The sequence below is a fragment of the Lycorma delicatula genome, chromosome 11, assembly GCF_047948215.1.
Source record: "Lycorma delicatula isolate Av1 chromosome 11, ASM4794821v1, whole genome shotgun sequence".
Lineage (NCBI taxonomy): Eukaryota > Metazoa > Arthropoda > Insecta > Hemiptera > Fulgoridae > Lycorma > Lycorma delicatula.
The window spans coordinates 55764331-55780455 of record NC_134465.1 but is presented as its reverse complement, the minus strand read 5'-3'; the positions used below and the strand labels follow the sequence as shown (position 1 = coordinate 55780455).

The 16125-nt window shown below is 28.7% G+C and overlaps 1 protein-coding gene across 2 annotated transcripts in view; it reads left to right on the top strand.

Annotated features, from left to right (window-relative positions):
• Positions 1–201: 201 nt before the first annotated feature.
• Positions 202–16125, top strand: part of LOC142332148 (E3 ubiquitin ligase Rnf121) — a 40411-nt gene continuing 24487 nt past the window's right edge. For both annotated transcript variants that reach the window (XM_075378415.1, XM_075378414.1), the window contains exons 1-4: positions 202–367; positions 5931–6110; positions 10698–10852; positions 14135–14363. In XM_075378415.1, the coding sequence (XP_075234530.1) occupies positions 341–367; positions 5931–6110; positions 10698–10852; positions 14135–14363 (591 nt within the window). In that variant the 5' untranslated portion in view covers positions 202–340. The remainder of the gene's footprint in view (positions 368–5930; positions 6111–10697; positions 10853–14134; positions 14364–16125) is intronic.

The following is a 16125-nucleotide window of genomic DNA, read 5'->3' as shown; positions in this document are numbered from 1 at the left end:
GTTAGTAGATGTTACTTATCAAAAAATATGTTTATAAATTTCTTGCCTTCTGAGTCTAGTTAATGTGAATTAAGAAATTAATGAATCTGAAAAATAACTACATTGACCAGTAAAGAAAAACTACTTTATTTATTTTTTTTTATTATTATACTTGGCACGGGTCTCATTATATATATTTTACTACGATGTCGCATATAAGGTTGCATTATTTCGAATCAAGTCAACATTACTGCTGTTCGGGAGTTGGTGATTTTTGATCAGACGATAGTCTATTTAGTTATGATTGTGCTTTGAATTTTTGTTGTTATTGTAATTTGTTTTTAGTAATATATTAGACAGCATGGAACCCTTAATTGTAGAGAATAAGGTATGTATATTTAAAAAAAATATATTTGTATATATTCAGAAATAAGTGAAACCGCATCGTAGTCCTAACCTATATAGCAGCTATCAGTTCGTTTTTAATGTACTATTTTTAAACAAGTTATGAATATTTTAATTATTTTTTATTGTAATTTTATGGTGTACATGCTTGTATATTATTTAGAAAGGTATTTAATTACAGAATGACATTATCTATAACTGTACTGTTATATTTTTTTTGTGAATTACAAATAAATTTTCAATGTTTATTGATTTAACATCGTTATAGTAATTTATTAAGCCTACAGTTCTGAAAAACTGGGAATTAGGTTTTTTTACCTGAATTTTAAGTGTTTGAAAACACTACAATTTACTGTTATTTTTTTCATTTATATTTTTAAGAAAAACAATTTTTGTGTTGTGGCCTTGTAAGTACTTTTTTTTCAAGTTTCTTGTTATTAATAAAATAAATTATCACATTTTAAGGTTAAGAAATTTTAATTAAGCCAAATGTAGCTAAAGTGTCACATATATTAAGGAAGTAAACATTAGTTTGAATCTTTTAGAAAAGTATTTTAAAATATATGGAATTTTTCTTTTTAATATAATGAGATGCATTTTTATGTAAGATTTTATATAACTCACTGTTGTCATTAATTATTGGTTAAGTATTTTATAAAAGAAGTAACACTGTGTTATTATCAGGCCAGTTTTATTTTTACAATTTAGTCCATCTATTTCTATTTCAGTTATAAAGATATGTTATCAATTTTATTTCACCTGAAAAAGTGAGGTTTATATTTATCTTAAAGCATTCTTATTCCTGTTGGCTTGTTTTTTGTTTTGTTTATTTTGATATTTTTTGCTTAGCAAAAGATAATTCATCTATAATAAATAACCATCTTAAGTTTTGTAGACTAGTATAAGTTTTCTAGGGTTTTTGTGTATATTTATTTATTAAACTAGAGTATTTTAAATGTTTATAATATTTATAGATAGTATATCCAATAGAGAAAAATCACTTTGTTTTTACATAAACTTGGCTAAAATGCAAGAGCCTTAAATGAACACTAATTAACATTAATAATTTATAGTATGTATTGTTTTCTATGTTTTTGTTCTATTTATTTTTTTTTTCTTTATTAAAGCTTTCACCCTTTAATGCAAAATATCATTCTGTGAATTATTTACATATATCTCAATTACAATCCAGTCGAAAAGTAACTTATGGACCTATATAAACATGATTTTATGTTGAGGGATTGTATTCTGTGCTATGCAAATAATGTTTTCTGCAAAGGTTGATAATCTTGTGTTGTGTGGAGTTTGCTTCTGTGACCCAGTCAGGCTGATAACCTTGAGACAAGAAGGTGTGTATGGTTCATTGTGTTTTCGTCGCCTTTGAATTGTTGAATTTCTGTGTGTGCTCCAAATGGTGTTAATTTTAGAACGGTGAATATTTCTCGTTAAATACATCTTCTGTGAAAAACAAGTTTTCTGTTAGTTTCCAAATATACCAGTTCCTATTCAACATAGTGTAAGAGTGTTAATCAAGAAATTTAGGTAGACGTGATCCAACCCACCGGGTTAGTCTAGTGGCGTCTTCCCAAATCAGCTGATTTGGAAGTCGAGAGTTTCAGCGTTCGAGTCCTAGTAAAGCCAGATATTTTTACACGGATTTGAATACTAGATCATGGATACCGGTGTTCTTGGTGTTTGGGTTTCAATTAACCACACATCTCAGGAATGGTTGAACTGAGCATGTACAAGACTACACTTCATTTACACTCATTACACATCATCCTCATTCATCCTCTGAAGAATTATCTTAACGGTAGTTACCGAAGGCTAAACAGGAAAAGAGAGAGAGAGAGGTAGACGTGATTGGTTTGGTAAAGGGCTATAAACAAAGCAGTTAACCGTCAGTACTGAATGAAGAAAATCTGCTAGACATATCAGCCGCTATGTAACTTAGTCCCAGCTAGTCCATGCAAAAGTCGATATGACAGCAAAACAGGTGTTGCAACTCCATCAAGTTTACCTATGAACACAAGGCAGTTTGTAAGGAGCTCAGTCTCATGCCATTTAAAATGAAAGTGGTTCAAAAGTTATTGGCCACAGACTGTAGAAAGAGAATTCAATGCTGTGAATGGTTTCAACAGTTTCTAACCGACTAATGTGATGATATTTTGAACTGTTTTCTATGCCAATGAGGTGCAGTTCCATTTATCAGGATATGTGCACACACAGAATTCATGCTTATTGTCTATTAACAACCCACATGCTGTGGGTTGATGAAAGAAGATTGGGCTGTGGATTGCAATATCCAGGAGAAGAATGTTAAGCCCAATATGCTTTGCAGAACAATAAATTATTGTGAAATCATTCAGCAGTTTCACAGGAGCACTAACTGAGGAAGGAATTAATAATACTTAGATTTATTAAGACCACACTTCCAGCCAGGCAGTCTATGACATTACTGTTTTCAGAATTGAATCATTACTAAGGGCTTGTAGCCACCTCATTCTCCAGACTTAGCCCACCAGATTTTTTTTTTTTTGAGGTAATGAAAAAAGTAATGTTTATCAAAGAAATCAAATCCCCTCAGCCACCAGTAACTTAAAAACTGCTATTCATGATTTCATCAAGAACTCTCCACTTGATCAACTTGAATTCTTTGTAAGATAGAAGAAGAGTATGCAAATAAGTGTATGTAATGAGGATCATTCCCAACCACTACTGTAAGGCGGCAACATGATATTGCATGTTGCTCTAATGCAGACATGGCCTGCGGGCTGGATCTGGCCTGTGAAAAATTGTTCAATATTACTTTTTTTATAAGCAAGTGAATAATGGAAAATACAGATTTTTCAAAATCTTGCCAAGAAATATTTTGTAATCTTCACCTCAACTTATATTTGTTAATAACCTTTTTCTTTAATGAATCTAAATAAAAGTACAACAAATTACATAATAAAATTTTGTTTACTTAAATGTATTGTGTTTGTAATTTAACATTTTTTAATTTTAATATTTTGTTCGGCCCGTGAAAAAAGTTTTCTTTCCAATTTGGCTCTGAGGCAAAAACTGTTGGCCACGCCTCCTCTAATGCATGCACTTGTATAGATTTTTCAAATGCAACATGTTGTAGTCTTTCAGAAAATCCTTCCATCTATATTCAGTTACCATAGTTATATATTAAAAAAGAAGCATTTATCAGTTTCAATTTAACATCCAGTGAATAATAGGTTTACTTTTTCCTTATGCTTATTGTAGTATAATATTCCATAAATGATAACATTATGAAGTAAAGTATAATATATTAATAATTATTTAGTGAATTTTAGGAATATAAATGATAAATGCTTTGATTTAAATTATTTGTTATGTTCTGCTGGTTTATATTTTATTTCACCAATATTTAAATTAATATCAGATATAATATCTCTATATACTCTGTTCATGTAAAGTTTTATATATATATATGTTTATAATGTAGTTTTCCTTAAACTTTATTACAAAGTATTGCGATGCATTAAAATATTGAACGTATGTAAATATAGTTGAAAAAAATTAGCATTATAAAGAGTTTTTCTATGTATTACTTCAGTTTGAGTTCCGTTCCTTTAAAAATTACATATAAAATTATTCCATTATGAAAGATTGCTTCTTCTATAGCCTCTAGTCCCTTTGTAATATGAAATTATAATAATGCCATGAATATTAAGGGAATCGTAATTAGCAGCTTACTAAGTAAGAAGCTAAGATTCTTCTACTTAGGTGCAAGCCAACTTTTAGAATTATCGTGGCACTTTCTAAAGCTGCAGCAAAAGAATTGTTCTCTTAGGAAGTAAAGAAACAGTGGAGATCTTATGTTTTACTAGCTTCTCATCGAAGAATCCATTAAATATTTCTCTAAACAACTTATAAGACTATAGATTCAACAGTTGGTCATAGTTCAAAGTTTGCATTGATATGTCTTAGATGTACAAATGCATTTCAAATTGTGATCAGTTTCCTAATTTTGCTTGAGTGAGGAGTTGACTTACTTTGACAAAGCTCATCCTTGGGCATTTGAAAATTACTTCTCTAAATCCATTTAGTGTGCAACCCATGAGCATGGTTTTGATTGAACAACATTAAGATGGTTAAAATCCATGCTCTTGTTAGATCGCTCATTGTAATAAATTTGTAGAGAAACCAGATGTTAGAAGTACCATTTTAAGGAATGCTACAAAATGGTGAAATTACTATTCCTGTTTTGAAATATAATTGTAGACAAAGCTACATGCTCTGATATTTGCTTGTTATGCAGATAATTTATTCTGATGAGAGGTAAATTCTCTGACACAATAGCAGTCTTTAAGATTTATTTTCAGTCAGTGCAAGAAGAGAAATTTTTCAATTAATTTTGTGAAGAGTTTAGTAACATTCGATCCAAAAAGTAAACTGAAAGAAGAAATGTTACTCTGGATAGGAAATTGACCTGTAGCTGCCATTTAGATTCAGCAAATATGACTATTATTATTGGCTTTCAAATGCTTTGTTGACAAGTCATTAAACATTAGCCATCAATCAGTTTGTGGCTTTATGAAATTTTGGTTAAATCACTTTTTTTATCATAAAATGTGGACTTATTGTATGGTGCTGAAAGCCAACGAGTGGTAGGTGTAGAAAGATGTAGCATGTTTCCTGCCTCTGGATCTTTTAAAAGCATATGATAGTTTCACTTGAAAAATATTTTTACAACTAATTGAACTGGGCCTTGCATTTTAGGTGAGGTAAGGACTGTATCCTACCACATGTTTTATCCGAGGTTTAGTTAGTGGGTTTCATTAATAACGTTCATTCTTCCGTATAAATAAGATAATAATAATATTAACTCTTATTTTGAAAATTAATTCTGATCATATAGTACAAGGAATTTCATTTTAATAACCTTTCATTCTAACTGAATAGAATAAAAAAAGGTAGTTGAAATTGATGAAAAGAATTTATCCGAATCTTTACATAGTTGCCAAGATTACTCAATAGGTGAGCTGGAACTGAGATGTACTGCATGTACTGGTTATCTACCCAAATCAGGGAAGGTAACAAGAATATGTAAATAGATGGTTAGAAAGTGTTTAGGATGGAAGCAGTTGAAATGGTCGACCTGAGACTATACAAGACTAAACTTCACTTACACTCATACATAACATCCTCATTCATCCTCTGAAGTAAAACCTGATGGTGATTCCTGGAGACTGAACAGGAAAAAAAAAGATGGAAGCAGAAAATTTCTAAGAAATGGTTTTGCAAGCTAAAATTGCATATCACAATCTTTTACATGATATGTACAAATTGCTTTACCTTGTAGTGTCTTAAATACTAAAGAACCATGCAAGAATTGATTAGGTTTCTTTGAGCAATTCCCTTACTCATTCTTATAATTTTAGAGAATGTGGAAGTATATTAATGTGGTAAATCATTTAGTCAGGTCTATGTTGAAGGTATGTGTTTAGTATAAAATAAAATTATTCATGTAGCTAAATCTGTTCATAATTTATTATCTCTAATTGTTAAAGTCAATAGAAGAGCCAGTTCCAGCAAGTGTCCAAATGAAGTTAGAACACATGCGATTACATGAACAACATAGAGGGCATGATGCTATGCATTTTGAAATGATTATTATACTTCTGGTTACGCTTATTATAGCACAAGTCATACTAGTTGAATGGAAAAGACGACATCATAAATCTTATCAGGTAACTTAAAACATTTATTAACAGCATAAATCTTATCAGGTTACATAAATTATTTATTAAAATTTACTCAATGCATTTTTATGGTAATTAATATGAACTTAATATTTTTATCAATTTAAAGTTAGTATTGGTTCCAAAATTATGATAAGGTTTTTTTTCATCAGAGTTCTGTGTGTGCCTACCCGTTGTTCTCACCATTTAGCTCTACCTGTTTTTCCTTCCTGAAATTTGCTAAACTACTATTTTGTACCAAAGTTTATAGAGATAAAAAAATTAAAATGAAGATTACCACTGCTAAATTGCCTCTCTCACATTACTAAATTAACAAAAAATTTATAGAAAATTCTTTTTCCCCAAAATTTACCCTTATTTTTTTCTGTCTGCCATATTCTTTTTTTTCCAATTAATTTTAATCTAAATAATGGATTGAGAGATATTTCAATGAAATCTGGTTTTACTCGACAAAAGCTACAAAATATATATATTTGAAAATTCCAGTATGATTGCCATTGAACATTTTTAATCATTAATAGGTCTGAAAATATTAGTTTTATTGAATTGTGTTTTTTTTTTTTTTAGATAAAACATTAGCCTTTTATTGTAAAGAAAACGTCACCTCATTTGCTCAAATCAGTTGATAAATGACTAAGGTATGGTCGAAATTGTCAAAGTTGATTGAATGATTGAAACTTTGAAAGAGATAAATAATATTAAAAATTAAAAAATACGACTGCCAAAAAAAAAATATTACTGACAAACATTACTGTTTAATATAGGGTAATTAAAGAGCGTGCGGGTGAAAATTTTGTGTGCAGTATAATTTTTTTTAAATTTTTTGAATTTATTTATACATCCTATGACACTCCTGGTACTGTAAGGATTCCAACATGGGATCACACATCTTTTTTGGTCACTCCCAGAGTGACCGGTACAGCTTTAAAGTATTACCTCAATCGCTCCAGAGTGTCGTGGCAGCAGATTACTCCACCATGACTTGCTCCCCTCAAGAGGCCCCCATCGGGGTCTCCCTTGGATCATAGGAACTTCCGCTTCTGGATAGCCGAGACGCCCCTCTCTAGGAGAGCTGCCCTTCCTGGCCATAACCTACTAGTTTCCAGGCATGCATTTCGCATGCCCTTCCCCTTAACACGTCCTCTCATACCATTAGGGTCCTCCATGCCATCATCGGAAGCTCCTCGACTTCCCTGCTCTTGTGTGTGGGCAAGCCAAAGTGTCCTAGGCATAGAGGTGCCTACCTGGCCCTAGACATTGCCACACATCACACATGGAGGTCACAGGGTCACACATCTAAATTGGTTCAACGGTTGAGCTGCTACAATGGAGCAAACATACATACACTCTAAATACATTACACTCATTTTTGAGGAGTTGTGTAAAAATTATGCAGTCTGATAATTTTGTGCCTACTTTCCCCCTCCTTTACTTTGAATTATAAATAATTAATAATTCCTATTATTAGTAAAAGTAATACAGGTACAAAATTGTCCAGTCCAACTATATCTTAATTCCATTAAAATGCCTTAATCCACTTATAAAATTTAAACTTTTATTGAAAAAATACAATATAGCAGACAAAGGAAAAATGAAGCAAGAGTTTTCCACTTTGAAGTAAGATTTGTCATTTGTCTACATGAATGTTTCTGTTTATTTTGATTGTTCTGGATCAGTCCCTTAAGTTTGGCCAGCACTTCTCGGAATACGCTGCATATCAGTTCTGTAGTAGATGAATACACTGTGTATAATGCATTATTTCCTACTGAAAGGGGTACATTGTTTTGTTGATTTACCAACTTTAATATGTTTCTAACACAAATATAAAGCATTTTAGGTAAAGGTAGTACAAGCAAAGAAGAGTTGCTTCTTTTAAGTTATTCTTTAGTAAGCACGGTAAAGGAAGTTTGTTATTTTTAAAAAAGATCATTGCATTTTTGGGAATTTTTTTATCTTAAGTAAGTGAGATTGCCTATAATAATTACAATTCATCCATATTTAATAAACTGATATTTAGAAAGTGGTAAAACTCCTGATTGTGCTTGTGTCAATATATTATATACAAGTTTAAGTCGTGCTTTGTTTATGTAAGTAAATAATCGATGATGTGTTAATTTTAAATTTTATTTATGTTATGTTTAAAGTAATTTTAGATAAATTGTTCCTTTTAAATATATAAACATAATTTATAGTGTTATTTTGTCTTTAAATTACTATACTGTATATTAAATGCATTTGCATAGATGTTAATACATTTTTGTTCAGGTGATTATCTTATGCTGTTATTGATTTTAATTACACTATTGCAATATTTAATAAAAATCATTTCCTGTAATATATTTAATTTATTTGTTTCATAAAGTTATATTGTAACATATAATACATATGATTACTTATTTTCATATATATATATATATATATATATATACATACATGCAGGTTTCCCATAAGTTTCCTTATATATAGAATAAATAAAAATGATTTTCATAAAAAAGTGTTTTATTTTTCCTTGTATGGACACTCATATATATATATATATATATATATATATATCCACACACCAAATTATTCATAAAGGAGCAGATATTAAATATTTATTTCTAATGAATGACAATAGATGGAGACATATATGATACATCACTGAAGAGTAGCAGGCATAGGTGGTACATACACGCTGTGTTTTATGTATCCCCACAGATAAAAATTGCAAGGGGGTAAGATCTTGTTGGGACGGAGCTGCCTGACGCCTTAGACCAATCGGCTGCAGCAACTACATAAGGGGGTAAGATCTGGTGACCATGAAGTCCACTTAAGATAAACAAGATCATGTTGCCCACTTCCGATCCGTCGTCCTGGAATTGTGTCATTCAGATACTGCTGTATCTCATTTATGAAAATAAAATCATCCCAATTTTTTAACTACATGTCATACCATTGATTACGGAATTCCAAGTTTTTTGCTTCTTCTGCTTGTGGATTGCCTAGGGCTACATTCAAAAGCAGTTCGGATACGCTCATTTCATCTGACGTGTGAAGACGATCAGTGCTTTTTCCTTTGCATATGCAACCATCTTCCATGAATTTCTTGTACCAATTATAAATCTGTTTATGATCGAGGCAGCTGTTTGTTGAACTCACAAAATGCATGCTGCACTGAAACAATGGATTCACTCATTGCATACTACAGCACACAAAATGACTTATTGTGGCATCACCACAGGAAAAGTCATTTTGTGTGCTGGAGTCACAAACTACAGCGCCACTGTAGGTATGGAATGGAACTAATATTTAAAACTTTGAACTTTCCTCTATTCAGTGATGTATCATACGTGTCTTTGTCATTCATTAGAAATAAATATTAAAAATCTGCTCCTTCTTTTTGAATAACCCGTTATACACTCACTCATGCGCGCACACATACACATGTATGTTCACTTGAATTTATGTTTGTATCAGAGTGTGCTTAAAACTCAAGAACTGCAGAACCAATCTGAGTGATTATTTATCAATGTTTTTATTGAATGTTTTGATGGTTTAAGTTTAACTTTATCCCAATAATTCTGTTGTTGAATGAGCAGGAAAATTTTAAATGGAAGTTTATCATATTTTACAGCGTCTTTATAGTCAAGTAAAAGTTTTTGACTAAATTACATTTTGTAACAAATACATACATGCATTGCATAACTGAAATTCAGCAAAATCACTGATTTATTGTTTTTGTATATTATTTATAAAAATATAAAATATTCCTTATATATTAGCAGTTTAACAGAAGATTTTATTGTATCATCTATTTTCAAAAAAAGGTGAGCGAGGGTTATGCTTCAGTGACCTTGTGTATTTTAATTTGCCCTCATTGTTTTGTTTTACGTCTATTTTACAAGTGCAGAATTTCAAGTAATTACTAAATCTGTTCTAATGAAGCTGAAGAATGAATTGATTTAATTTTATAGATGTAGCAGTTTTATATGATTAAAATCTGCACAATATTTGTTATTATTTTACTTGAAATACACCACCTTACAAAACAAAATTCAAAGCCTTTCCTCACTCAGCATGCACGTAATAAAAAAAAGACACATGACAAAAAAATGGATGTTATTTGGTAAACAATTTTAAACAATAGAAATTAAAGAATGTAGAATTGTTTATTAGAAGTAGCTGTAAAAGTTTTGAAATATCAAACGAGTTCTTTTCTCATCATTTAGAGGAAACAGTTTTTATGGTTTATATTTGCGGATGAATTTTTATAAAAAAATTCATACATAAATTTGTAAATAACATTTAAAGTGATTTTCATATGAGATATATTTTGCATTTTAATGGAGTTTCCCTTCTGGATAATAAATAATTCCTGTGCAAAAAAGAAACCCAGATTTTAACTTTTTTTTTTATATTTTTATATTTACATATATTACTTTTATATTTACATATTTTATTTGATTAGTTTTTTTTACAAAGCTAGAAAATTTTAATATGTTTATATTCTCGTACAGGATTTTTTACCCCTTACGGATTTTATTATTTTTTAATTTATTATATTTATCTTTATATTATATTTCTTTTGATTTTCAGCTAGTCACTTTAGCCGGAATGTGGATAATTCCATTAGGTTGTTGTTTAAAAAATCAGTGGTGGAGATTTATATTTTTGTGGTTAATATTTTCATGTATTACTGGATTAGTTGTAAGAAAAGCATTAGAAAAACCTATACAGGGGACAACACCAAGGTAATTTTATTTATTTTACATTATTAAATTATATGAGCAGTGTTTTATTATGCTATTTTCTTCATTTCTTGTATGTAATGCTTTTAATAATGTTGTAATAATGCCCATTAAATTTTCCATTATAGAATTTGTCACAAAAATTTATAGAATTTGTCTTTGATGAGTTATGTCTTGCAAACTATCTAATTTAAGAAGTTGAATTGTATGTACTTTAAACCTTGTTCTTTTTTACTCTATTTTTAAAAGTTACAATTTATTTAAAGAGCAGATTATATATAAAGAGTATTCTCCTTTCCTTAAAAAAAAAAAACAACAACAACATTTAAAACAAAATGAGGTGTATAATTAAAAAACCAAGCTTCATGTTCTGTTTACCTTAGCACAGTTTAAACAGTAGATAAGACAGATATACTTCACTGTTTTACATCATGCTTACTTTTTTATAAAATAAACTAAATAAATAAAAAATTATACAGTGTATAATTTATTAATGATTTCTATTCAGTTCAATTTTTGTGATATTAGTTGTAAGGTTTTAGTGATATTACTTGTAAGTCTTTAATAATATTAGTTTTAATTTTTATTTTATTTTATTTTATTTTTGTTTTTAACTTAGTTTAAATTTTTATTATATAGTTTGTATTAGTTTTAAGTTTGAGTATTTACGTTTTTTAGTTTTCTTTTTAGTCTTTCTGTTATCCAAGAATGGGCCCTTTTACTCATCTTGGACTTCGTTAAATTCTATTTACTTTTGGTTTTATTTTAGTTTTTATCTGTGATATTAGTTTTAAGTTTTATTTATCTTTTAGGCTAGTCTTTCTTTATTTTTTTTATAAAAAAAAAATTCCGGATTATGATAATGCACGCGTAGGTGGTTTTTGCCCTCAAAAAAAAATCAGATCAAAATACAACACAAAAAGTTATGATGTATTTTGTATTTTAATAAGTTATATGAAAACCTGTAAGTAATTTAAAAACTATTTTAATTAGGTCTTGTAACAGACAAATTTTTTGTGATGTATTTTTTGCTGAATAGAATCACTAATAAAATTGCACTGTATAATTTTCTTTTTATATATTTTTCTTTAAAAAAAGAGATCTAGCATGACACAAAACTTAATGAAGTATATCTGTCTTATCTACTGTTTAACTGTGCTTTACCTTCTTTCAACAAAACATTATGCTTGGATTCTTTAATTATATACACAATTTTATTGTAAATATTTTTTTATTTAATTTGCTCATATAAAAGTCACTATAGAAAGTTATTAGGAAACTGCATATGTTAACAAACTGAAAACTTTTTTCAGTTAGAGGTCATCTTTGAGACTATGGTCTGGATGTAGTGCTTATAATTTTCAGAATAAAGCAATTGCTTTTTGAGCGAGATACTCCTGAATATATATTTTTTAATGATGTGAGCAAGGAACTTCATATTTAATTGTAACTAAATGAAAGTAGTTTCATTCAGTTCGAGAAACTTTAAAGAAAAGGACTATTCACATTGTCTAGATATATATAAAAAAGGTTTTTCATTAGTTCTTTTAGAAGTATGTACCTCCTGTTTATAAAGGGAAAACGTTCAAGTAATATAAGCCTGAAAATTCTTAATTTAATTTCTTTTTTTAAGAATTTGTATCTCAAAAACATATTAGGATTTGATATACATATTTATAGAAAGATTCTGTAATGAATAAAATAAAAATGATTTTAAAAAATGATGGTTTCATATTTAAAGTGGTAGTAAAATTAATTTGTACTACATTAATCTACTCTTCTACAGTTTTGTTAAATTTTTTGAACAAAATGAAACCTCAGTTTCTTTAAATAATATTTTAAAAAAACATTGTAGCCTAGAATAATTCAATCTGAAGAAATAATTCTTGAGGTTTTTAACCCGGGAAGCAGCAAATGTCAAAATTCAACACTTGTTCTAAAATATTTCTGTTACTTGGATTTTTGAAGAACTTCAGTAAATATCATGGCATATTCTTTGATATTTTTGTCTTCATTGAATTTATTATTACTGATGGAACTATATTTTTATGTTTGTTGATATTTTTAAATTTTACTGTAACATCTGTTGGTGCAATAAACTCTAACCACCACTTTGTGTTCAGAGTTGTGTTTATATCATAATAAATTAGGATTAATTTTATTTTTTTATATGTAAAATTGTGTGATGAGTCTTTAAAAAAGTGATTTTGCATTTATATTATGAAAATTTTGTGATAGTAAAAATAATAATAAATTTTCAACTTAGTGATTTGTGATGACTGAAATTATGATTTGAATATTACCTCTGAATGTATTTCAGGTGATTTATTAGAAAATAATTATGATTTAATAATGTTTTCTACTAACAAGTTGCCACAAAACTCCTCTTCTATGATTTTATGTTCCATATTTATACATTCTGAAATGTTTGGTTAATAATCACCAAAACATGTTTCCTAAAAAGAATTGTCTTCTCAAGTTGATAGTAAAATCATTTTCTGAATCAATCTGCATTCTTTAAAAGTCAAGGTTTTTTTGCAATTGTGATAACATGATAAATTTTTGTAAAGAAATTATTTATCCAGAAAAAAATTCAAAATTTAATAATTGAACCATGTTTTAATATGACATTTTTGGTTAAATCACAAATGAAATCTTATTTGATTAATATTAACATTATGCGAGTAATTTCATTAATAAACAATATAAATGATTCCTAAATTAGTAGATGTTTCTGTAAAAAAAAAAAAGATTTTGACTCTTTGACCAAACTGAATGTAAATCAAGTGACTGTGAAGGGTGAAAACAGCCTCCGAAAAACTAATTTGGTTTGAAATGATACAGGAAGCTTCAGTGTCAAAGATCTTAATATTCACATCACCAATATGGTAGACTGCCTTTTTTTATTATTATTTACATTACTATTTGATAAATTTAGGAGCTAGTAGTAATGGCATTACTTAAAATGTCATTTCTTTACTTTTACCTTTTAATATGTGAAGATAATGAAAAATAACAAAATTTTGTGAGATAATGAGTATTTTGATAGATTGTTGCAGTCTTTGTATATAGAACTTATCACTTATTTATTATGAGGTAGAAGGAACTGATTTTGTTTAAGATTAATGTGCTGTTATGAAGGTACTGGTTATAAATCACTTTTCAGTTACTTAGAAAACCACTTGAATTGTATAAGAAAACATTATTGGTCTTCAGCAATTTAATTAAATTATGTAATTTAATTAATTAATTCTGTAATTTAATTTTTTTGTCTTAATTTTTCAGATTAGTGTACAAATGGTTCTATTTTATTTATAAATTAAGTTACGCTTTAGGAATTATAGGTTATGTAATTATGATGGCTACATTTTTTGGTTTAAATATTGTATTTGATGCTAAACCACAATCTTGGATGGATGTTGCATTACTTTTCCTGTTTTATGGCTTATATTATGGCGTACTTGGACAAGATGTTGCTGAGATATCAAGTGATAAAATGGCATCTCATATAGGGGTCAGTTTATGGTTTTATATTATTACTATTGACTTCATGTATTAGTAGTATTTTATTTATTATTACTGTTAACTTTATTACCTGTTTACTGGATAATGTACAAAAACATTACCATCCTCTGATTTCTATTATAGAATAGTAGTAACTGCTTTTGTATGGGAAGTTTTCAAGTTCAAGTCGCAGTTAAACACAGCATTTTTTACTTGGTACAGAATTTTCGTATCGTATTCCATTGCGAAGCTTTTTTATTTATGTAGTAAATTAATCATCTAAAAAAATAAAATATTGTATGGAAGTGTTTTATTATTATTGAATATATAATAAATTTTATTTCCATTTTTTTTTTTTTTTTTATGTAAATAGTAAATGTTTTTATTTTATTAAAAAAAATGAAAAACTGAGGTTTTATCTCACTTGTGATCTGTAATCCTTATAAGTTAAATTTTATGTTAAGCATCAAACTTAAGTTTATGACTAACGAGACTGTTTGCAACCAATCCTTTATTTTGATTTGAATTGGCTTCTGCATTTAACAGGATAGTTGTGGCAGCACTTGTAATGGCATTAATATTTTTATCAGCGGATATGCTTTAGGTGTTGAGATCTTTATTTTTCTTGTTTAGCTTCCGGTAATATTACCATTCAGATAATACTTCAGAGGATGAATGAGGTTGATATGTATGAGTGTAAATGAGATGTTGTCTTGTACAGTCTCAGTTCGACCATTCCTGAGATGTGTGGTTAATTTAAACCCAACCACCAAAGAACAGTAGTATCCACGATCTAGCATTCAAATCCATGTAAAAAATAACTGGCTTTCGTAGGACTTGAACGCTGGAACTCTCGACTTTCAAATCTGCTGATTTTGGGAAGATCGTTCACCACTTGACCAAGTGGTTAGGAGTTGAGATCTAAAGAGAATTTATTTTATCTTCTCTTTAAATTTGCTTCAACTAGTTAGTTGAACTTTTGCTTTGTCAAACCTGATATTTTCATTTATTCTAATGGGTCTAAATAAAGTAGTCCAGTCAATGATGAATTTGTGGTTTGTAAAGAAGTTTTTATTTTTAGTGTGCATTATGAAACAAGTGTACTTATTGTTAAACTTTATGTCGCGATATTTACCGTAAATCCTTTAATGATATCTATTTTGTCACATTCGATTATTAAATTCAGTAATGTCTTTCTCTCTTATATATCCATAATATATCTTGTTTGATTCAGTAAGTGTTTTATTCACTTTTGTTCATATTTACAGTTCACCCAATTATTTCATATGTACACAAGACTATCTCCATTCTTAGTAACACCAATATGTATTTTCTGCCAACTAATAAACAAGTTGATTTTAGGCACTGAGCAAGCTTGAGAATAATTTACTTATTTATGCAATTTGTTTCAATTAATAGACTTATTGTAACATTGATAAAAGTGAAATTGTAAATTGACTGATTACCAATCACTATTTTACCTATCAAGATATATATTGACATTATGCAAATTAGTTAAATCTATTATATTTCAATTTAGCTCCTTTTCATTGATAATGTCACTCTACCACTACTCCCTTTCTAAACTCATCTACATTTTTGCTATATTGCTGGAATGCAGCTCTTGAAATTTTATTATTGTCAATTGTCTTTTCATTATCAAACACTGAGAACATTAACGTGATATATATGATCTGATTTATTCATTATTATCTATATTAGCTGGATTTTCAATTAAATTTGTAAAATATTTATTACTGTTGTGCTAGTTA